The sequence below is a fragment of the Vanacampus margaritifer genome, chromosome 2 (assembly GCF_051991255.1).
Source record: "Vanacampus margaritifer isolate UIUO_Vmar chromosome 2, RoL_Vmar_1.0, whole genome shotgun sequence".
Taxonomy (NCBI): Eukaryota; Metazoa; Chordata; class Actinopteri; order Syngnathiformes; family Syngnathidae; genus Vanacampus; species Vanacampus margaritifer.
In genome coordinates this window covers 31,198,953-31,221,970 of record NC_135433.1, presented here as the reverse complement: position 1 = coordinate 31,221,970, position 23,018 = coordinate 31,198,953, and the positions used below count along the sequence as shown (strand labels likewise).

The window sequence follows — 23,018 nt, the reverse complement described above, 5'->3', positions numbered from 1 at the left end:
AGGCAAAGAAAGGTGTATCTATATGTTCTTACATTTTCACTTCCTGTCAGCAATATGGTCCCATGGCCAATTACTCATGTTGATATACTCTATTCTGGTAAGCATGAGAATAAATGGTAGATTTTTTTTAATTTTTATAGGAGTCTCAATTAAGACCACACTGAATCTCTGAATTGTTTCCTGCTCCTGTTGTCATGGTGAGACAGAAGGAGGCTGAAATATGGCAATTAAAAAAAAGCATAATTTCATTTTTTTTTTCACCCTGCTATTCAACAATGGGTTTTTTGGGAGGCAATAGCTTGAACATATTTCTCTGTGCAGACTCCCGCTGTCGTATCAAAATGACAAATGGTGGTGTCAGAGATACAAGAAGTGTGCAAAGCAAATTCAAATATCAATAGGCAGATAAAGAGATGCAATGCGGTGATGCAGGAGGGAGAAATTAGATAGTGGAGTGAATGACAGCCCAAATGAGAGCTGCGCTTTGGCTTCAGAGACAAAGAAAGCCAGCCAACATGTTCATTTCCCCTCTCTCAATACAACAGCACATTTTGTAACCTCCTGCTGCCACTCATGATGTAAGGCTGAGGCAATTAACCCCCTTCATCTGGGTGTGTATTTGTGTGCATTTGTGCGGGTTTGTGGGTGCAAACGTGTTCGATCAAAGATAAAGACCCACTCTGCCTTTCTCTTCAGGCGGATGATGTCATATTGCACAGTGGAAAAGAGGCTGGCAAACAGATGATTTTACTCATGATGATATTGTTTGCATGCCTCTATGTGGCAACCATGATCATCCTCGGGGAGGCTTAGCATTTTTAATACGCAATATAGTGTAAGCTTTTTGCCCATTTATTTTTGAGACTACCTTAGACCAAACAACAACAAAAAAAGCTTTGTTGATCTTCAAATTGAGGCATGCAAATGTAGAAACGCAACCACGTATAGAATCCTGTTTTCATCAATACTGGAATATTAATTTGGACTATCCGACAAAAATGAGAATAAAGACCTGGCTGATTGCAAACATTCTACTGTATGTGTGTCTTCTTAAAGTGCACTTAGCTAATTGCTGTTGAAGCTTGGTAGATTGAACACACTTTATTATATTGGCATTATCAGCAAAGGGCAATTCTTCCCCCATGTTATGTTTGTGAAAGCTATCTTGCCACTTGTCCGTACAGAAAACCCTCTAGTTTATATTCTTGCAGCTGTGTTTGACTACTTTTTCGCGATGCAGGTGTGAAAGCAATTAGTTTAATCTAAATCTAATCTTTGTTTGCAGTACAACATACATTCATTGGCAAAAATAGTGAAGAATGTTAAGAAATGGTACATGGTGAGTTATGACTGATTGTTACTAATGTGCAGGAGGAGACTTATACAGTGATTAGCAAGTGTATCATACATCATGATATGCTTTAATACAGATTATTTCAATTTCAGTGAGCTCATGATATCAACCGCCAAAATATGTTTTTTTTTTAACTCATTCACTGCCATTGACGGCTATAGACGTCAAAAATTCATTTGAACTATTTCTATTAGTTTCACATTGTTTTTCCAATTTTGTCAACAAGAGCATGAAAACTTTTTTTTTTCTGTACATTTAGAACAGATATAAAACTTGTGATTAATCGTGAGTTAACTAGTGAAGTCATGCGATTAATAACAATTTTTAAAAAAATCGTCTGACACCCCTAATTTTTTAAAATCTTTTCTTCTTCTTTTTTATTAGGGGCATCGGGTGATTACATTTTTTAATTGTAATTAATCACATGACTTCACTAGTTAACTCACGATTAATCACAAATTTTATATCTGTTCAATGGCAGTGAATGAGTTAATATCCGGGAATGTGTAAGAACTTTAACGTGGCATTTTAATTAGCAAATAATGCCATTTACTAGGTGTGTGCATCTCTCCACAAAAAACAATTTGATGTGTTTCTCGATACATGGGGTACGATGCGATTCAAGGATGTATCGACTTGATTCAGTTAGATTCTGAGGTGATCAATTCGATATGGTATGGTTGTAGCTTTTGTCATGTTTATTAATATGCACCAACGTGTAAAAGCTCTCTGAAGCTCAAATTAGCCAAGTCAATTAAATTCAAAGAAAAACAAATCAGCATCGTCAAACCGATTTATGTCTGGTGTACATTGCTCATAAAAGACGATTTGGTATGTTATGTCGATACATGGGGCACGGTGTGATTCAGTGACGTGACGATTTTAAAATGTAGCCATTTAATTTGGTCCGTCAAATGAAAACAAACTTTCTGATTTGAATCATTAACTAGCTTTGAAGTTTTTTGTACATTTCATTTGAACATCCATGGACATTAATATTAGTACGTAATATTTTAGCGTAAAATTAAACCGAAGCTTCTAATTACTGGTGTCTTACCAATTACATTAAATTAAATTATTGATTCTTTTCATTTGGAGCATCGGTGGCATAAACTTTAAAATTCGGTGATCGACTTTTACATTTGTATTATTATTATTATTGATATTTTTTGGAAAAAAAGATACTCGACTTTATATAGCGCGTTCACAAACTTAAAGGCTTAGGTTTTAATGATATGCATCACAAATATGTTTCTCTCCCCTGGAAAACAGACCCCAACCAAGATCCTTAAAAGCAACCAAATGACAAAAATACTGTACATGTTTGCCAGCATCCGCAAGCAAAAATGTGACAGACCCAGCTAATTAATGTTGCGGAGACCGGAGCGAGTCATAGCTTCCTTCTAACCACATGCACGACTCTCTTACATTGATCTTTGAGGCTGTTAATTAAAGCTACAGAGAAGGATAGATTAACGCAGATGTGACCGGGGATGGACACATTCAAGCATCCAATTACACGGGTGCATTCCTGAGATACAGACTCTGATATTTAACAAAGTGAAGGTCAACAAGAATGACTACAGTTAATTTATGACGTGTTTTTACAATCACCAGCATGGCTGATATTACAATAACAATGAAAAGATCGTTGACCCAAGGAGAAGCCCTTTGAAGGACATAAAGTTATTGATAGTCTTCTAGAAAGAACGGATGAATGTGTTTTCATCGGCCGCATGTTAATTCACACATCACCGACCTTTCATCCTTGTTGCGTAGGTGTCTTGTGGAACCTTTCGTCGTGTGATGCCCTGAAGATGCCTATCATCCAGGATGCCCTGGCTGTTCTGACCAATGCTGTGATCATCCCCCACTCGGGATGGGACACCTCCCCCCATACGCAAGAAGACCGCAAATTACATCTCCACTCGTCCCAGGTCCTCCGCAATGCCACCGGCTGCCTCCGGTCAGTAACGTCACACCACAGGCTCTCGTTGTTGTGTCTTAACTCATCTGCTCCCAAAAATGTATAAAAACGTTGTTTTAAATATTGCCATGGTCCCCAAAACACATTTATATGTTTTTATGTTAGTTTTTTTTATGCTAGAGCATACAGAAGGCTTTGATGTAGCCTCTGAACTGAAGAGAACGCTTAAAGCAATGGTAGTTATTACAAAAACGGCCGGCAGGTGGCAGCAGAGTATAAGAGATCAACCAGGGCCATCTGGCAAAAAGGCTCTTTTCCCCACTGTTTAAAACAGATTTGTGAATAATGATGAAACTTATCTATATTCTAATGCTAATTGCTGCAAAACGGAATCAGATAGAAATCTACTTTTTTTTCCTGATGAAAGAAGAGACTCTAATCTTTCTTTTAATAATAATGATAATAATGCATCAGATTTATATAGCACTTTTTTAGACACTCAAAGACACTTTGGTAGTTTCCATGTTTTTATAGCTGTAGAACACAATCTGTGGGCCTTGCAAAATCAGTCAGAATCCAGTAAAACAGCCTGGAGCAAAGGGGGTTGCTTCAGTGAAAATGGCTGGGAGTGAATGAGTTAATATATTCTAATGCTAATTGCTGTAAAACGGAATCAGATAGAAATCTACTTTTTTCTTCCTGATGAAAGAAGAGACTCTAATCTTTCTTTTAATAATAATGATAATAATGCATCAGATTTATATAGCGCTTTTTTAGACACTCAAAGACACTTTGGTAGTTTCCATGTTTTTATAGCTGTAGAACACAATCTGTGGGCCTTGCAAAATCAGTCAGAATCCAGTAAAACAGCCTGGAGCGAAGGGAGTTGCTTCAGTAAGAATGGCTGGGAGTAAATGAGGTAATTGAACCTGCCTAATTTGGCAAAACATTATCGTCTCGTTTAATTTTATTGTTGATTTTATTTATTGATCTCCGTAGGGAGACATGTCAGTGTTCATTCTCAAGAGCAGATATTGGGTATCAAACTGGCCTCTGTCCTGCAACCAGTCCTAATTTCAGTACAGTAAACACTCGCATATTTGTAGTTTTACATGAGGATTTTTGGAGGGGAAACCCATCCTCTTTTATTCAATGACAAACTCATCCATTTGCCGCTTTTGCGCTCAGGCCAAAGCCATGTCTAATAATATTGCTATGGTGCAATGCAATCTTGTGATGAAAGAACTATGTTGAGGCGAGGGGAGGAGTTCCAAGGGACGCGGAAATAGACCGGCCATTCTGAAAACTCCCCAAATATAGTTTGGTTTACGATGGAGACACAATCCTATGGCACAGACCCGGTTTTGTGAGTAGATTGGAACGCATGTACTCGATGATCCTAGGTCGAGATCATCTTTCCAGTCAATCCAGGACCACCTATACTTTTAATTTTCGATTATGCTGTCTACTCTATTTTGTTTGTACGGGACTCCTGTAGTGATTCGCGGCTGAATGGCAAATGGAGACTGTCATTAGGAAAGGCTTGGCTGTAGAAGGGATTATGCGTATTTATCCACTGAGTTGCGTGTTTCCCATCACAGTCACAACTAAATAAATCTTCTCAAGTTCAAGGCAAAAAGTTTGTGTATGGTTATATTTAGATTCTGTTTTGCCTGGGAGGGGAAATGACAGACTTAGCTGCGATCAAGATGACTCACAATTTGGCTTTGGAGTGTTGGTGTTTGTTTACTCATTTGGATCACACACTTGGAATTAGAGCATCACTGATACATATTGTTGTTTTGGATCAGTTTTTTTTTTTATGATTAAACACATTTTTTCTGCTTAGTTGTAAAAACACCAATGAACGCAATGCATATTTTACGCTGTAAAGGTGAGGTCTTTATAGACCGTCTGGGAAAAGGAAGTGATTACTTAAGCTTCATGGCTGCTAAATCGTGACATTGCCTGCACTACAAAATGGTATTCACACTTTTTCTGTTAGCTTGATATCATTTCTCACAGTAGTATGTAAATGCCTAATGGCGTGTGAGGTATTAATCTCAAGAGTGCTGCATCATCTCCTAAAAGCTTCAGGTAGGGGTTCGAGCCTGCTGGTGTGTCTGCATTAGTGTGTTGTCCTGCAGAGCAAGCGTTAGTGTGGATCAGCTGCCTAAACTCAAACTCCCAATTCATCTTTCTCATGCCTCGTTAGGGAATGCCGAGACTCTGATCAAAGATGGAATATTTCATGGCAGGTTCGCGATATCACTGGCCACCTGCTACCCCTCGTCCTCCATCTTTTATGCTCCCCACTTTCTCATTTTCTTTCCCTCTGTTCACATCTTGTCTCTCCAATCTCCACACAGTATTTCAATCAGCCCGTTAACAATTCTTCCCGGTCCTCCCTGCGGCTCACTGCGTCTTACTTTGGAAAAATGATGTCACATGTCTCAAAAAGCCTTTCTGCCAACAAACTAAGAGCTGTGGTGCTTGCAAGCAATCCACAAAAGAAGGAAAAACTGTAGAAAGGAATGTAATGACAAAGGAAACTCACTGATTTTTGTTTTTGTTGACAGAGAAGACTGACAACAACAAAAAATTGAATACAACATTTTCTGTTTTATTTTAACGCCAGTCCACTTGGCTGCATGATTTTACATTTATTCATACTTGAAGAGAAAGTCGCAATAAATGCGCAAGTGCCCACTTTTAAGAGATTAAGAGATTTTTATTAAATCTGCTTTTTACATTATTTTCTTTCCCCTTTTCCTAAACTTTTTTGTACAGTATATGCATATCCAAAGATCTAAATATATTTTTTATGAATTAGTATGTTTGTATAACAATAATGAGGGGGGGGGGGGGTGATCAGTGGATGGCTTTGGGGATTAGGGCTATGGATAGTGACGCTGATCATGTTACCGATTGCTTGTAATCATTATCAACAATTATTTTTAAAAGGTAGGAAACAGATACAGTAATTGTTCATATGCTTTACATTTCATTTCTATGAAGCCCCTAAAGTGACACACATGGGTGTTGGGGGTATAAAAATTGAAATATATTACTCAGGAGTTCAAACGAGAAAAGTTTCTCATTAGGATGACCCAACACGTACACCCGGGCCCCCACCCCACCCCCATCCAAGTCACTTTACGCATACATTTCTATAAATCTCTATTAGTGTTTTTATTTTCAAATGATCACTTCTTGGAAATCACAATGTCCCACTACTGGTTTAGCTATTTTTACAATAGGCACATGGGCCAATCATATTGGTTGCCATTGCTGTATAGTGTTGGAGCCATTTTATTAGCATGAATGTACCTGTAGTTTTCGAAAGCCACCTCTCAATGATCCTTGTTTTATGTTAGCGTGAGTTATATAGACTATTAATTTGTGTGTGTGCGTGCGTGTGTGTCAGCAATGTGAGTTCTGCAGGTGAGGAAGCCCGCAGGAGGATGAGGGAGTGTGAGGGTCTGACAGATGCTTTACTTTACGTCATCCAGACTGCACTGGGGAGCAGTGAGATTGACAGCAAGGTAGCACACCACGCACACGCTCACGCCACACCACACAAAGACACGCACACACACACACACAACAAACAAGCACACTTAAAAGACAAAAAATATAGACGAAATACACAGACAATGCAAATATGCAGGTGTGTGTAGCTATGTAGCTTTAACTCCACGCTTCTGTATGTATGTGATAGTATGACATGTACATTTTTAAAGGCCCTTTGAGGGAAACCATAACCTTATGCCTTATGTGGCCTATGACAAAAATGAGTTTGACACCCCTGTACAGTCAATAAGCATCTCTGCGCTCAAGTCTGCGTACATTTTTGGCTATACTATGATAAGGCCAGCGTTCCAGCGTAATTTTACCCGCTTGCCCTCTGTAACTGCTTTATCACTACTCTTCCTTCGTGGCACTTCAATCTGTCAATAATGAATTCTGGCTTCTCTTCTCTTCCCGTCTATGTCAGACTGTTGAGAACTGTGTGTGCATCCTGAGGAACTTGTCATACCGTCTGGCTGCAGAGACGTCTCACAACCAACAAGGCGGGTCTGAGGAGCTTGACGGTCTTTTATGTGACACCGGTGGGAAGGATGCCGAGAGTTCAGGATGCTGGGGCAAGAAGAAGAAGAAAAAGAAGGGACACGACCAGGTCAGAAACTCCACTCTATTTTTTGGTTACTGTATATAGTGGCTCAGGGGCCTTGTTTGGAGAAAAATGATAGAATCATAATCAAACTAGGGCGGTCAATTTAACGCGTTAATTTGATTAATTATGCTACCAATGAACGCGTTATGAAAATTAAGGCAATTAAGGTTAGAAGTCTCACAGCAAAGCCATTTGGCTTTTCTACATAGAAACGTTCTCACCAGTTATTTGTAAATGAGGCAATAACTGTCATCAGCTCTACCATTTGCTTTTTCCAATTTCAATACCAATAGGGCAGTTGGCTGCCCTTTTCGGCCAACTCAACAAAGAAAGACCCTTGCCTCATGGATGCTAATGACGCCTGTGGGTTCATTTAGTCAGGTGCCATGAATGTCAAGTGAAATCTGCGCAAGCATTTGAAATGTGGCTCATTGAGTGACCCGTAGGCTGCAGTGGCACGTCACTTCCTACTTGCGCCACTAGTCAAACGTAGAATGACAACAGACATGGACACCAGTGCAACACAGGAGAGCGAGGCAAGCTTACTTGGACCTTTGAACGGCAACTTTATTTATAATAAGAGCAAAGACAGGACTATTAACAAGAACGCAGTGATTGTGTAAAAAAAAAGAATTTTCCGTAATGTCCTAGAATTATTTATTTTTTATTTGGGGACGTTTAGCAGAGTTGAGATTAAAGTCAATTAATTAGATTAATTAATTACAAATCATATAATTAATTTGATTTTTTTTTTAATTGCCTGACAGCGCTAAACATCTGCATGAGTGGCACTATATGTGTGTGTCTTTTTGTCTGAAATTATGTATTTTAGTCTTTGATGGAGCAAACATCTGGCGAACAGGATCTTCTGAAAAAATGTGCCAAAAGACCCCTCCGATCCTTAACTCATTCACTGCCATTGATGGCTATAGACGTCAAAAATTTATTTTAATAGTTTCTATTAGTTTTACATTTTTTCCACTTTAGTTAACAAGAGTATGAAAACCTAGAAAAATTAAATTGTACATTTAGAACAGATATCGAATTTGCGATTAGTCGTGGGTTAACTATTGAAGTCATGCGATTAATTACATTTAAAAAAAAATAATCGCCTGACGCGATTTTGTTTTGTTTTTTAAAGAAAAGATTATAAGAAAATTGGGGCTTAGGCGATTACAATTGTTAATCATAATTAATCACATGATTTCAATAGTTAGTTCACGATCAATCACACATTTCATATCTGTTTTAAATGTACAATTTAAAAAAAAAAATCTTCAACTAATAGAAATATGGAAGAAGAATTTTTGACGTCTTTAGCCGTCAATGACTGCTGAATTTACAATCAGGATCCCCACTAGAAGAACCCCACCCTATCCATTGTTTTTGTCGTCCAAGCTGCTTGGAAGAAGGAATCGGCATCCAAGGGGGATCCTAAAAAACTTCTGATGACAAACCCTGCTTAACAGGTCCTTGGTACTGAGGTTTCAATGAGGAAGTGGACAACTATAAGATTCAGGACTGTTCATCCAATCCAATCCAACTTTATTTGGAAAGCACTTTAAAAACAACACTGTCTACCAAAGTTCTGTACACAGCGGTGGCCGGTGCTTGGCCAGCCTCCATTCAGCAAAACAGGAGGCAACAGCTTGGTTTTGTATTTGCTAAATAAATATATCAAGTAAACCAAGGGAAGAGCATAATATTAGGCACAACGGCTTATCTTTTATAGCTCATCTAATCTCAGTTCATGGCTACCTGTGCTTATTAATCAAAATGCTCATTAATCAAAATGCTCATTTTAGTTCACTTTTATCTATTATCCAATCAAGACGCACCATCATTCTGCAATTGGTGTAAAATTGAGCTGTTTTATTTGATGTTCCATCTTCCATCCTATCATGCTTATAATACGCAATCAGAGGCACATTCTGACTGAGTGGCAGACATCTTTCACATTTGAAGAAGATAGGGAATGGAGAACCCAACACATCCGGTGTGTGAATCGCCAATTAAGCATAATTTGCCCCCGTTTTGTTTAAAACAAAAACAGAATAAGATTCTGAAATGGGAATACTGATGCTGGTATTTTAACTTACATTTGTTAAGCAATGTTTTTTTTTTTTGCTTAACGACAGGGTTAAGTGAGCTTACAAGTAACCCTGTGATCACATTAAAAATCAGAACTAAAAACCTCCTTGCTTTAATATCATACAGCATTTTCTTCTATCTGTGTGTAAGCACTCCAGTGCAGCTGTAACCGATTAACATGAAGTAGCAAATAGAGCTCCTATTGGAGAGGTCCTATCCTATTAACTGTGGGTAATTAGAAAAAAAAGATAGTAGCTTAGATGAAATGCATGGAAGGAAGTTCAAGAGATTGCCATGCACCTATTTTCTAGATCACTTGTCCGGTTTTGGCATCAGCAATACAATAATAGCAGACCACAGAAATGTTGAGGAATTTCTTTAACACTTCTCCAACACATTATATTTAAACTTTGTTAGGCTTTCAAAGATTTTTCACTGACATTCATGAAATGCATTCAAGCATGTACACTTGCCAAAAAAAAGAAGGAAAAAAACGAATGTGACCTTTTCTTCGTCTACTTCCCAACATAAGACAGACATTTTGTTAAACTAATAGAAATCAAGGTAATTTAGAAGGCTCCTCAAACTTCTTGTAACTGTTTGTAGCATACATTATTTAGTTGGTATTGAAATAGGCAAGCCAGCTTGACTCAGTGCTGGTCCGACTCCCAAGTGATATAAATAGGGATGGTTGTAGTAAGGATGAGCATCCATCTGTAAAACCTATGCCAAAATGTATATGGAAATTACCCTCAAATTAATGGAGGAAGGAAGAAGTGTTATATATTGTAGAACCAAGACTTTTCAAATCCTTTACCCAGATACTCTAAAAATGCCATCACTGGCTGGATCAGGGAATCTGTCACTTTGTTGTGGCACTGTAAGAAAACACATCAAACTGTTACAATGTTAAGCACTAAGTCTTCACTTGATGTTAATGGTCATCCTTACGCTCACTGTCTTTAAGAACTTGCCAGCTGAGAGGTTATTTTTCCATCACTGCGCTATGATTCAAAGCATATGTCTTGTCATTTCTCAGAAATAACAATCGGATTAAACAGGTAACAGAACAGATGCAGAATTGGCCGATTCTGACCACTGAAGTACAATTACTTATTGCTTTGTTATCATAAACCCAAACATTAGCTTGAACACCCACACAGTACCTTTCTTGCCTTAACCCTGTGTCCTTTTTCACAGTGGGACGGTGTCGGTCCATTTCCGGACTTGGCGGAGCCCCCAAAAGGCATTCAGATGTTATGGCACCCCAGTATTGTCAAGCCCTACCTTACCCTGCTGTCTGAATGCTCCAACCCAGACACCCTGGAGGGAGCAGCCGGTGCGCTGCAAAACCTTGCTGCTGGGAGCTGGAAGGTATAAGCACACAATAATGTGTGTATTGAAATCCACAGAGAGCTTGAAAGATCACTTGTAGAACATGCGGGTGCACTGGGGAGAATACCACTGTAAGCTCTGTACTATACATAGTATTCATTGACGTCACGGGATCGCGAGCGTTCTTTTTTAAAAATATATATATATTTTGTATGTGTATGTGTGTGTGTGTGCGTGCGTGTGAGTGTGTATTCATTAGTTCACATAAACCCTATTAAAAAATCCCATATCGTTCACCTAAACCGAACACTTCAGAACCCAGCCAGAGCCGTGAGGCCGTCAGGAGACCCGAGGAAGGACCAAAGAAAAGAAAGGAAAGTGAAATCCAGCACCGACCAGACACCACCCACCAGGCCACCAACCAGAGTCCTTCACCAACCCCAGAGACATCTAAATTCCAACAAATCAGGGAGACCTCAAGAGACCAAAGGAGAGACTGAGGAAAGGAAGGAAGGACAGATGAAGCAGAGTGAGATCCACAGACACCAGCCTCCACCGATTCAACGACCAGAGGAAGAAGCAGATTGCGTCTGAGTTTCGATAGATGCTGGTGTGGTGGATCTGGCATGCATGAAAATCTCCACCAAAGAGCGGAGCCGTCGACCCCTGCCAGGACAGAGCAAGCGCAACACCTCAGGGCCCCCCAGGCCACGGCAGCGCCAATGGACAACCCCCGGGCCCCGCAGAGGTGACCGGCCGGAGAGCAAACCCAGGCGCAGGAGCGCCCCCACAGTTGTGTGGTGCATTAAAATTGGAGGGGAGTTGTAGGGCGAAGACGGTGTACCCACCCTACCACACCCCCCCAAAGTGTGTTATGTGCCCTATATGTCTATAAACAAAGTATTGTGCAAAACTAGTGCAGTGAGTTAAGAGGAGCGACCAGCGACACCCCCCCCCCCAAACGGGCGGGGGCAGGAGCCGCACCTGCCCACCAAACCCCCACACTCGGTGGGGCAACTTTCCAGTGAAGTCAGCTTTGCTTCTATTGAGTTTACACCGAATATTATTTTGTTATTGACGAATGTCACCGTATGATGTATGCGGAAGATTTAGCTCAACACTCTTACACGTTATAACGTTTGGTTAGTGGAATCGATTGGCTTACAAACATTTCCCGATACTGCCTGCACCGGACGACTTGAAAACGTATGCTCTAAGATAGGATGGCTCGTCTTCTGTACTGTGGGATTTTATTGTTTGCTATGTGCATTTATCAATTGTGAATTTGTGGTGAAGAATCTCGGGTTATTTTTAAACCAAGTAGCTAGTTCCCCCTAACGCGCTAGCTACTAGCTACTACGGCATGTTACAACAACAACCACAACATTGTTGATTCATCACTTATTTTCGTACACTTTAACAACAATTTCAACTTTTGGGCTGCTAGAAAAGGAAAATAAGAGACCTTAAAAAGGGTATTTGGAGAGCTCTTAAAGCTAGCCACGGCACATTATGGTAAAAGCATTTTTTACCATCTTACAATGACATTTACCTTAATCAAAATGGTCAGAACCCACTTTGGTAGACTTTGTCGGTTGGAAATCCTTTCGATGTATCTTTGTAATTCCGGACACTTCTTTGCCGTTCCCATTCGACATTCCATGGACCGGCACACAACCCGAGCGCTCCTCAGCATTTAGTTGCGTTATCTTGCTGGTCGTTTGCCCCACGGAAGGCCTGCGGGGTCGATAGGTGAGGGTCGGTGACATCATGTGAATACTATGTATAGCAGAATGTTCTGTCTGTGCAAGACACTCATGTGCTACCATTAAGTGCATAACCAATCGTTTTATAAAATTCCATCTGTGTAGTGTGTATCCTTCGGTCTCACAATGGGATTAGAAGCCTTTCCCAATGAAATAGGGTTGAGAGGCTGTGTAAACCCTGAACAGAGGAGAAAAAAAGTATATAGTTATTAATAGCGAGTTTGACACTTTAATCAACTTAGCATTTGCATTTTTGGACAGGTAGAACTCATGGAAGCACAGTGAGAGCATACAAATCCCTAACACAAAACTGTTTTGAACCCAAAAACTACACAGCAAATCAGTCAGTGTTAAATTTCCAGTGTTTGATCAAATATGCAGTCAGTAAGCAGTGTTATTTTAACACTGTTAGGATAAAAAGTTACACTAGTAGAGTAAATTTCCTTGAGTGTTGGGGTGGATGTTGGGTATAACCTGAATAGCAGTACCTTGAGTGTTAAATTGACTACACCCTCATTTCCGGTGAAGGAGAAACTTTCCAATTTTGCAGCGCGCTGTTGATATTTCAATAGCGATACATGCAGTTGTTGTTGGGGCGGCGTGGCTCAGTAGTCAGTGTCAGTGGTCGTCTGGCAACCCTGATAGCGTGGGTTTGATCCCAGGCCAGTGTGACTATGTCAAAGTATCCTTGAGCAAGATAATGAACAGTTGCTCCTGATGCTGTCATCAGTTGTCAAATAGTAAAGTGTAGTTTGAGTTACAGTTTTAACACTGACACTAATGCACAGGTGCCCAAGTCCGGTCCCCGAGAGCCCCTATCCAGGCTGTTTTCCATGCCCCCCCCCCCCCCCCCTTCTCCAACGCAGCTGAATCCAATGACCAGCTCATCAGCAAGCTTTACAGAAACCTGATAATAATCCTGATCATGAATCAGGTGTGTTGGTGGAGAGAAACATGGAAAACAGGCTGGATAGGAGCTGCCGAGGACCGGACTTGGGCACCCCTGCACTTATGCAGTACACTCATAAGTGTTTAAACAACAGAGTTTAGTGTAGTGGCAGAATTAAATCTTTAACACCGACACGACTGTAAAGTACTTTCAACACTACTCCGTTTTTACAAGTGTAGATTTTTAACATATACAGTGTTGGAGTAACACCGGTTAAGTGTGAAAAAAGTAACAGTGAAAAAGTGTAAGATTTACACTCATTGGTGTGGACACGTATAAACACTTTTGTAGTGTTAGATTGTGGGAGATATTGGCGTCAATTTTTTTTTAAATACAAATGCCAAGCTTGACTTTGTTGTAATTTCTTAAAGTATGTTTATTGAACACATTTTCAGACTTAGAAATAAATGAATGAATTTTAGGCAAGAGACATCCTTTTAAATTCTTATATTTTTTTTCAACAAACCGTAATTTTAGGTTGTGTGTAAAATAATGACATCCAGGGCAATTCCATGTTCAAGTTGCATTGCTCATCTGAAGATTGCTTGTGAAATTATGACTTTATATGTTGATTGTGGCTGGCGGATTAGTTGGTCTGACATAAATTTTTTTAAACTTTTTTTTTTACTTTCCCAAAAATCTTCAGCGTATCATTGTCACCCCTGGTTTACAATGTCAAACGTAAGGTTAGATTTGTAAACAAGTTATTGCTAACTTAGCAGTACTATATATAGTGGATTGAACCACATGCATGTTCTTTGACCAATTTCCTCTTTTTATGTCTATGTCCAGTGGTCAGTCTATATCCGGGCTGCAGTGCGTAAAGAGAAGGGCCTTCCTATCCTGGTGGAGTTATTGAGGATAGACAATGACCGAGTAGTCTGTGCCATTGCGACTGCCTTGAGGAACATGGCTCTAGACATCAGAAACAAAGAGCTTATTGGTAAGTAACTGGCCAAAATGATTTGGAAAATATATTTTAAGGGACAGCGATACCTTCTTCAATCCGTTAAAAAGGAAAGACTTTTCCCTCTGCTCGGTCTTGCCATTCTGGAAATGTTTACAATGGATTTCATTGATGAATATGAGTGCAACTATCTTTAAGCAAAGTGTGGAGAAGCCTTACTGTTTATTAATAAATACAATAAAGTACATGTGCCTAAGTCTAGCGTTCTACTAGTTTCTTATATGAACCTGTGGAAATGTAAATGTCGGTGACCTTGACCATATGACGTCGAAAGCCTGACCTGAATGTCATTTGCAGCCTTTCTCTCTTGTATTGTTAGCACGCAGGTGTTGTAACGTAAATAAATAAAACATACTTAACAAGAGTGGTCAGATCCGTTTCATCCATTCAGTTTCCTAATCCAGTTGCCATGCGGGCAACAGTGCGGTACACCCCGGAATGGGTGCCAGTCAGTCACAGGGCACGTCGACAAATAGCCATTCACACGACATGCCTACGCAATCACGGGGAGAACATGCAAACTGCTCACATCCCACAACATCTCACGGTGAGGCAGATGCGCTAGCCACATGGGCGCCGTGATATCAAAAATACCCAGTGATAATATATTGTAATTTATTATTTATGTATTTTTTTTCCATTTTCTCTTTGAGATCCTTCCAATTCAATAAAAGAGGGCCTCAACTTCCGAAATAATGTGTTGCTTTACCCCACTGTGACAACAGGCAAATATGCCATGAGGGACCTGGTGCACCGACTACCCGGTGGCAGCACCAACAACAACAGCAGTAGCGGTGGAGGAAGTGGCAGCGCTGGTGCTAACAGTTGCGCTCTGGTGGGGAAGACCATGTCGGATGACACCATCACAGCGATCTGCTGCGCTCTGCATGAGGTCATCACTAAAAACATGGAGAACACCAAAGCCCTGAGGGATGCCGGGGGCATAGAGAAGCTCATTGGAGTCGCCCGAAGCAAAGGAGACAAGTAAGTGGAGTGTTATTTACAAGACACAGAGCAAATGGGAAGATGTTTTCATATTTGCATGACAGAGAGAGCAGAGACAGCAGCTCTTTATTTAAAGGGAAGGTCAACATTAAACATTTCTTGACAATAATATTCTATGATAAATAAAGTTGACGTTAGCACACAGACAGAGTGCTTTTCTGCACATTGTTGGACGTAATATGGAGATGAAGCTTTACTTTTGCGAATTTTTTCGAGTGTCGTCACTCGTCAACCTCAATTGATTTGGGTCGCTGCTCTCGGTCATGTGAAATAAATTCATTCATCACGTAAAGGAACCGGGCGCCTTGTTGCTTATTCAACGGGGGCGTTATTTGCATTTCAGCAGCAAACAATTTGCTACGACACTTCAGTTGCAGAATAAGAAGTTCAATCGCTGTAAGCTAGCGCGTAGTTGCTACAGTGCACGCACACACTTGCCTTGTGTGTCTTCTCTCGCTGGCGCACACACCATACGGAGATCACGATACTGGTTTCCGCTAACACTTGTGCGGTTGCCATTATTCCCCGCCGCTGATTTAAGATAGCATCGACCGGGTTAGCCTCAAGACGCTAGCTTTCGGCTACTGTTCATGAATTAACATTGAGGTGGAACGTTCACCCCAGCGTTTAATTCATACATACGCTTGCTTGCAGCAGTTTTTGCTTGCGTTACCACAACATCCTATTTCAGCAATATTTTTTCGGCTCCAATTTTATTTCCAATTTCATTTTCGTCCGAAAATGAGAAAAATATGCATTTTCGGCATTCGGTGCATCACTAAAATATATATATATATTTGTCATGTTCATTTTTTTAATGATGGGGGGAAAAAAGTCTCAACGTCCCTGTTGTAGATAATGTAGATAATAATTTCCTTTCCCTATAACAGAAGGCAGACTGGCTTTATTCTCTCTTCTTGTTCTCCTCTCCGCTGAATTCCCAGACATAGTCCCAAAGTGGTGAAAGCAGCATCTCAAGTACTGAACAGCATGTGGCAATACCGAGACCTGCGCAGCCTTTACAAAAAGGTAAATACCCGTACAGTCGACCAATTTGCTGATTTCCCGCTAGCCGCATAAAAACTCCTGGAAATGCACTCATTAACCACCAAGTGTTCTCATGTTTTCCTTTTCCAATCCTTTTCTCTAGGATGGTTATTCCCAATACCACTTCATCGGCTCTTCCTCCACAATCGAAAGGGACAGGCAGCGGCCTTATTCTTCGTCTCGTACGCCGTCCATCTCTCCTGTACGGACCTCACCAAATAATCGATCAGGTGAGTGTTTAGCATGACCATTGTTCCATATTCCACCTCACCAAGGGTTTTTTAACCTTCACTCGGTTGTAATTTCAGAAAACAAACCTACTTCGCATAGTATAGGCCTACTGGATTTTTAGCTAGATTACATAAAGATATAGGGCTCTATATTCAAGTCTAGCCAAAAGTGCAATATAACTGTGCACAAGGGTGGAGTTTCCTTTCTTTTACTATTTTCGCTATTGGGCATAGTTAGAAATGTGTGTTTGTGCTGTTATGGAGGTGAACATAACCGACTAACTTCCCCATCAACAGGAGGGGCTCATCTCATTCCCTTTAAAATCAGCGCACGAGAGGTGAACAGTCTTTGACATTGTGGAAACAGAAATAGATTTACAGCAGATACTGACTCAATTCAAAGTTCCCAGATGGGAAGTGAAAGCATGAAATAGGATAGTGACTGGTTTATGGAGAGGGCCCTGTCATCACCTCCTCCACTTAGCAGATTTGGCTTGTTCTCCTGTGGTCTCTGTGGCTTCTCTCTTCATGCTCCGGCCTCAGCCACAGACTCTCGCTTGCATGCGGGTGTGAATGCGAGTGTGATTGGTTGTGTGTCTCTATATTGGATCCCTTGGATTGCTTTTGACAAGTGTCAGATAAGATGGATCGTTAGAGTGTGTGTGTGTGTGTGTGTGTGTGCGTGCGTGCGTGCGTGCGTGTGTGTGTGTGTGTGAGAGAGAATGAAGTGCTCAGAGGGAATGTATAATATAACCGAAAACAAATAGTGGGGTAAGACTTTAAACTTTACCTCAAATCAGATTGGGGAACAAAATCACAGAATCACATAAACACATAAGCGGCATATCGACCTAAGTTTGGTTCTTTAAAGGTAAGTTAATGTTTCTGATATTAACTCATTCCCTCCCAGCCACTGAAGCAACCCTCTTTGCTCCCGGCTGTTTTACTGGATTTCGATTGATTTCGCAAGGTCCACAGAATATTGTGTTATATTGCTATAAAAACATGGAACCTACCAAAAGAAAGATTGGAGTCTCTTCTTTCATCAGGAAAAAAAGTATATTTGTATCTGTTTCCGCTTCGCAGCAATTAGCATGAGAATATAGCAAAGTTTCATCATTATTCACAAAGCTGTTGAAAACAGTGGGGGAAAGAGCTAGTTGCAACATGGCCCTAATTGATCTCTTATACTCTGCTGCCACCTGCTTGTAATAACTACCATTGCTTTAAGCGACCTTTGTAGGTCAGAGGCTTCATCAAAAAAAAAAAAAAACATTGAAAAAAAAACATATAAATAAGTTTTTAGGAGAAAATGAGTTAAAACCTCAATTCCTATGTGCTTTACCCTCGAGACAGTCATTGGTGTTATGCTAGTTTAAGATGTCCCTTCATGTCACTTTTGTGCAGCAAGTGCGCCAGCGTCACCGAGGGATATGATGGCTTTGAAGGAGAGGAAGAACGACTACGAGCTGACCGGCAACGCGACCTACCGCGGGAACAAGGGTGAACACACTTCCCGCAAGGATGCCACCATGGGTAGGCAAAATCATGTTCTCACAAACTTTGCTGAAACAAGATAATTAATGAGAAGAAGATAATTAATGGGATTTTAAAAAAAAAATTAAAAAAAAGGCTTACCAAGTGCCTTGTTCTGTGGTAAAAATAGAAAATAACTATATAAAGTTTGATTATGATGTTAATTCAATACCATACATGAAGGATAGCGGTAAGCTAAAGAGACATGTTGAGTAAGTGCACATTAACAGTGCAGTTATGCATTATTAATCTTTGTCTCCACAGGTCAACTCTCCAGTGGTTCTTCAACTCTTCACAGAGGAGCATATGTGTCACCGACTGACGACCTGAAGTATAATCAGGTACAAATCCATTTCAGTGGAAGAACCACTTATTACAAAAACAGATTTTTTTTTTGTCTACGGTATGTTTTTCTTTGATTACAAATGTTCACATCCTCGGCAATATTGAGTCATATTGTCAAAACATCAGAGGTCATCAATGAGTTTTTTAGCAATGCACAATAACCATACAACCAAAGTGAAAATAGATTCCAGATGTTCTAGTAGGCTTTTCCGGACATGTTTTTTTATGGTCCAATCAAATCAAGTTTGAACTTTTTGACTCTAATTCCAAAATGTAACACGACACTGCTTATCACAGATAGTCCACTGTTACCAAACCATAAAACATGGTGGATGCACAGTGAAACTTTGTTGTCCCTATTTTGGAAATCTTTCAGTAAAATGGTGGCGGTGATGTGATTGCTCCCTTCCTATTAAGAAATTGCTGATTTCTTCTCTGACACAGGTCTCATCTCAAGGATTGCCTTCAGAGCCCTACCCGCCTTTCCAAAATCCTCCCCCAAATGACGGCAGCAACTACGAGGACCAGGCCTTCTACGAGAACCAGGTTCATGCTGGGGGGCGCCCCCCACAAGGTGAACTCAACATGCACTTGCAGGGCCTGAAGTCCACCGGAAACTATGTAGACTTCTACTCAGCCTCTCGGCCCTACAGTGAGCTCAACTACGAGACGAGCCATTATCCGGCCTCTCCGGACTCCTGGGTCTGAGGGGGTGAGGCGGGGGCGAGGGAGGAGTCTAAAACATGAAGTAGGAAAGGACACACGCCTCCCTGTTCTTTAGTTCCTAAGTAGCATCATAGGTAGCAGGACATCCAAGTGCAAGAACGGGACCAAGAGAGGATGTAAAGTGAACGGGCACTGAACTCCTTCCAGAGACTTTGAGACGAGGAGGATCGCAAAGAGGCAAAGAAGGAGCAGCGGGCGGCAGAAAAGAGGCCTTGCATGTGCATGCACACCAACAACAAAACTGACAGACGTTTTCTTTCTGTGTTAAGTTTGTGAGCAAACTGCTAGAAGGTCTGGCAGATTGGAAGTTAAAGACGCGCTGCGCTTGGAGGGCCTTGGATGAAGAACGTGAGTCGAATGGGTGGCAAGAAAAAAAAAAGTCAATTGAAGGTGAATGAGCAAAGAGGGAAGACAATGAAAGATTTGCCAAAGCGCATGGAAGTTGTCACGGGTAGCTGAGAGAAGCGTTTGTACATATGTGATATAGTAACATGGCTTTTAGTAATGTGAAGCACAAGAAGCAGAGCTGTAGGACATGTAGGACGTCTGATACACAAACGTCGTTTCTCTCTGTGGCTTCAGCGTGATGTCTCCTCCTCCGGGCAAAGACTGCTTTTGGACGTTGTCATTTGTAACCGTATTTTTGTTTTTGCTTTTTCTTTTGTTTGTGTTTCTACTTTATAAATTCTTGGTTGTATAGTATTTGATGTACACTGTACATTTACTGGCGATGCATTGTGTATTTGTACATTGCAGTATTACCTGTGTCAGGCCTGCACCACACGGGCCCAGCTCACCTCTTCGCTATCCTGTCACTATACCCTTTCACACACACACACACACACCAAACACTCACACAGTTTCATCTCTACAACGTGGTAAAAAAAAAAAAAAAGCCTATTAAAGCAGAAATTACAGTGGGTCACAATGCTCCATTGACTGCCTTATATACAGTATAGTAGCGGAGTGATGGACAAATGAAGCTTCATTGAAGCAGTTTTTTTTTTTTTTTTTTTACTCCTCTAGATGGCACACTTGGTTTTAAGATGTGGTGGAAATGTAATCAATTTCCATTGCACTAGACTTGATCTTTAAAACAGAGCATCATCTAGAGGAGTAAAAAAAAAATCTATATGTATATCGCAAGTGCTTCATGAAGCTTCATTTTCCCATCATTAGTGGGAGCTATTCAACATAAATACATTCATAATGTGTTTTTTTATTAATTTTTTTAGGTAAATAAAACCCTACTGGAACATATAGTCAGCCGTAAAATGATAGCCTGGCCAGGTTTTGAGTTCAAGTAGAAAATTGTAAGCTGTTATGTTCAGCAATATGTTACATGTATCTATGCGAGTTAAGAATTTTTTTTTACAATAGCGAAAAAAATATTTCTCCCAATTTTCGAATATTTTTCATGGTTACGTATTGTCTGTCGCCTTTGTGTGTCACTTCGCACCGTCAGGTTGGAATCTTCTGAAAGAATGACTTAAAGCTCAAGGAACTGGTGTCTTTAAATGTTTTTAAATCTAAATTGAAAGACATGGAAACCGCTTCCATACAATGTTGATGTTTTTAGCTTGACTGTTTGAACAATTTTATTGATCATTTTCATCCAAAATGTTATACTTTGTACATTTGTCCCACTTTACTGTTTGTCTGTAACTTTGTGTTCTTTTGCTGCTGCCTGTCTTGGCCAGGTCTCTCTTGAAAAAGCGGTTTTTAATCTCAATGAGACCAACCTGGTTAAATAAAGGGTTAAATGAAAAAAAATGAACTCAAAATATGGCCAGGCTATGACAAACAATGGACCTAACTTTTTGTGATTGAGATAGTGACATCTACAGTGGAATTCTTATTTTAGCTGCTGCCTCCTCATTTTGTCTTTAAATGATGTCGCTTTAATTTCGTAATTTCGCAAGTAAAGATCTTATCATGGTAATTAGATACAATACTGTATTAGATATATTATCTCATCCAGATTCAATTATAGGATGAAAAACGATTTATGTTGAAGCTGAAAAAAATATTTTAAAATACTATTGCCGTTACTAACAAGGGTGTAATTACGGAACGAATGTCAGACTGGATCATATCAAAACAACCAAGATGGCCATGCAACAATTTCTTAAGTATAAGCAGATCGAAGACTCGCATAAACCCATAGCAACCTACTGTTGGTACATTCTTGTTTTTTTTTTTCTTTTTCTTTTACAGTCATCTCTCCAGAAACACCACCACACCCCTTATAAAGCCAGTGAGCCCTTCATTTTAGTGCTCAAGTGTGTACATAATAGTGCCAAACAAGGTTTCTGCCACCCCAGCCCCAACTGCGGAGGGCAGGGAACACGTTAAACATTTTAGTTGGGACAACCTTGTGGTTTGAACGTTGCCACTTTGTAAATGCTTTGTTTTTATCTTAGGATTTATTTTTGTTTTTTTCTAAAGTGTGTACTACTGACATGAAAGTTGTGTAACTGCACTGGGACCAGAGAGAATTACCACACACACAAAAAAACGTAATAAAAATAGAAAAACGTAAATAAAATGAAAGAATCGCTTAAAACAAAGAAAGGACAACTGTACAAAATTTGTTTATTTCTGTCTTCTTAAATAATGTTAGTACAACAAAACTTTTATGAGAAATGGGTTGCGATTACTTCATGGTAGACTATTCATAGAGTACTGTTAATAGAGTATGAATATATATTCTATAAATATCTACTTTTTATGTGCAGATGTGGATGTCACAGCAGCAAGATTATGGCAAAAGACTTCATGTAGGACTTTTTACTTTCCTGGTCAACACACTGAATTGTCGACTTGTGTGTGTGCTAATGTTGCTATGTGGAGTAGATTAGATCGAGGCTTGCGGAAAATCCATGAATACAAAATTCTTCAAACTGTATGATGAGGTGTGAGCTACCGCAAAGCAAATCATGACAAATGTGAATTTGTTCCCTCCCTCAAACTCAATCTGATTAATCGGTGGCATTAACCTCAACTTGAGTGCATGTTGTCACAAATGAAGCTAAAACAAAATTGTGATTTAGATTATTATTTTTTTTATCAGGTTGTACAACTTGACAAAGCTCCGTTTCTCCCTGTTAACTGTTTTTAGAAGACTTAGAGCCCTGGGAAATGACACGCTGTATTTGTTGACAGATTCTTGACAACGTTGTATATGTCAATGTGATCCCGTGGCAGACAAACCAACAGTAAGGACTTTGTAGAGACGTTGGTGGTTTCCAAACCAAACAATGTTTTAAAAAGAGAATTGTGAACCTTTATATGCCTCAAACTGATTGCAACTGCTCCAAAATATAAATGGTCCATTGAAGAGGGAATTGAGAGTTGTTTGTTTGTTGCCACATCTGTTTTCAGTGTCACATTTCAGTATGACAAATTTAGGACCTACCAACTTTAACGGGCAGATACAGACACATGAACTCCCACATCTACTTTTAGAAGTAATTTTCATATCATTTCAAAAACATTTCTGCCTTGTTTTTCTAACAGTAAAAGTCTCCCACTCTGAAACGGCCATGCTTGAAGTTCTCGTT

At 40.0% G+C, this 23,018-nt stretch overlaps 1 protein-coding gene across 13 annotated transcripts in view; it reads left to right on the top strand.

The window, feature by feature from the left end:
* ctnnd2b (catenin (cadherin-associated protein), delta 2b) overlaps positions 1 to 22,790 on the top strand; it is a 144,575-nt gene extending 121,785 nt beyond the window's left edge. For 8 of the 13 annotated variants that reach the window (XM_077556413.1, XM_077556411.1, XM_077556407.1 and 5 more), the window contains 11 exons: positions 3,134 to 3,320; positions 6,709 to 6,826; positions 7,279 to 7,461; positions 10,750 to 10,923; positions 14,392 to 14,542; positions 15,292 to 15,550; positions 16,507 to 16,600; positions 16,722 to 16,848; positions 18,256 to 18,384; positions 18,649 to 18,725; positions 19,174 to 22,790. In XM_077556413.1, the coding sequence (XP_077412539.1) occupies positions 3,134 to 3,320; positions 6,709 to 6,826; positions 7,279 to 7,461; positions 10,750 to 10,923; positions 14,392 to 14,542; positions 15,292 to 15,550; positions 16,507 to 16,600; positions 16,722 to 16,848; positions 18,256 to 18,384; positions 18,649 to 18,725; positions 19,174 to 19,437 (1,763 nt within the window). In that variant the 3' untranslated portion in view covers positions 19,438 to 22,790. The remainder of the gene's footprint in view (positions 1 to 3,133; positions 3,321 to 6,708; positions 6,827 to 7,278; positions 7,462 to 10,749; positions 10,924 to 14,391; positions 14,543 to 15,291; positions 15,551 to 16,506; positions 16,601 to 16,721; positions 16,849 to 18,255; positions 18,385 to 18,648; positions 18,726 to 19,173) is intronic. The other 5 variants (XM_077556417.1, XM_077556419.1, XM_077556418.1 and 2 more) reach the window with 1 other exon arrangement.
* The last annotated feature ends 228 nt before the right edge of the window (positions 22,791 to 23,018 follow it).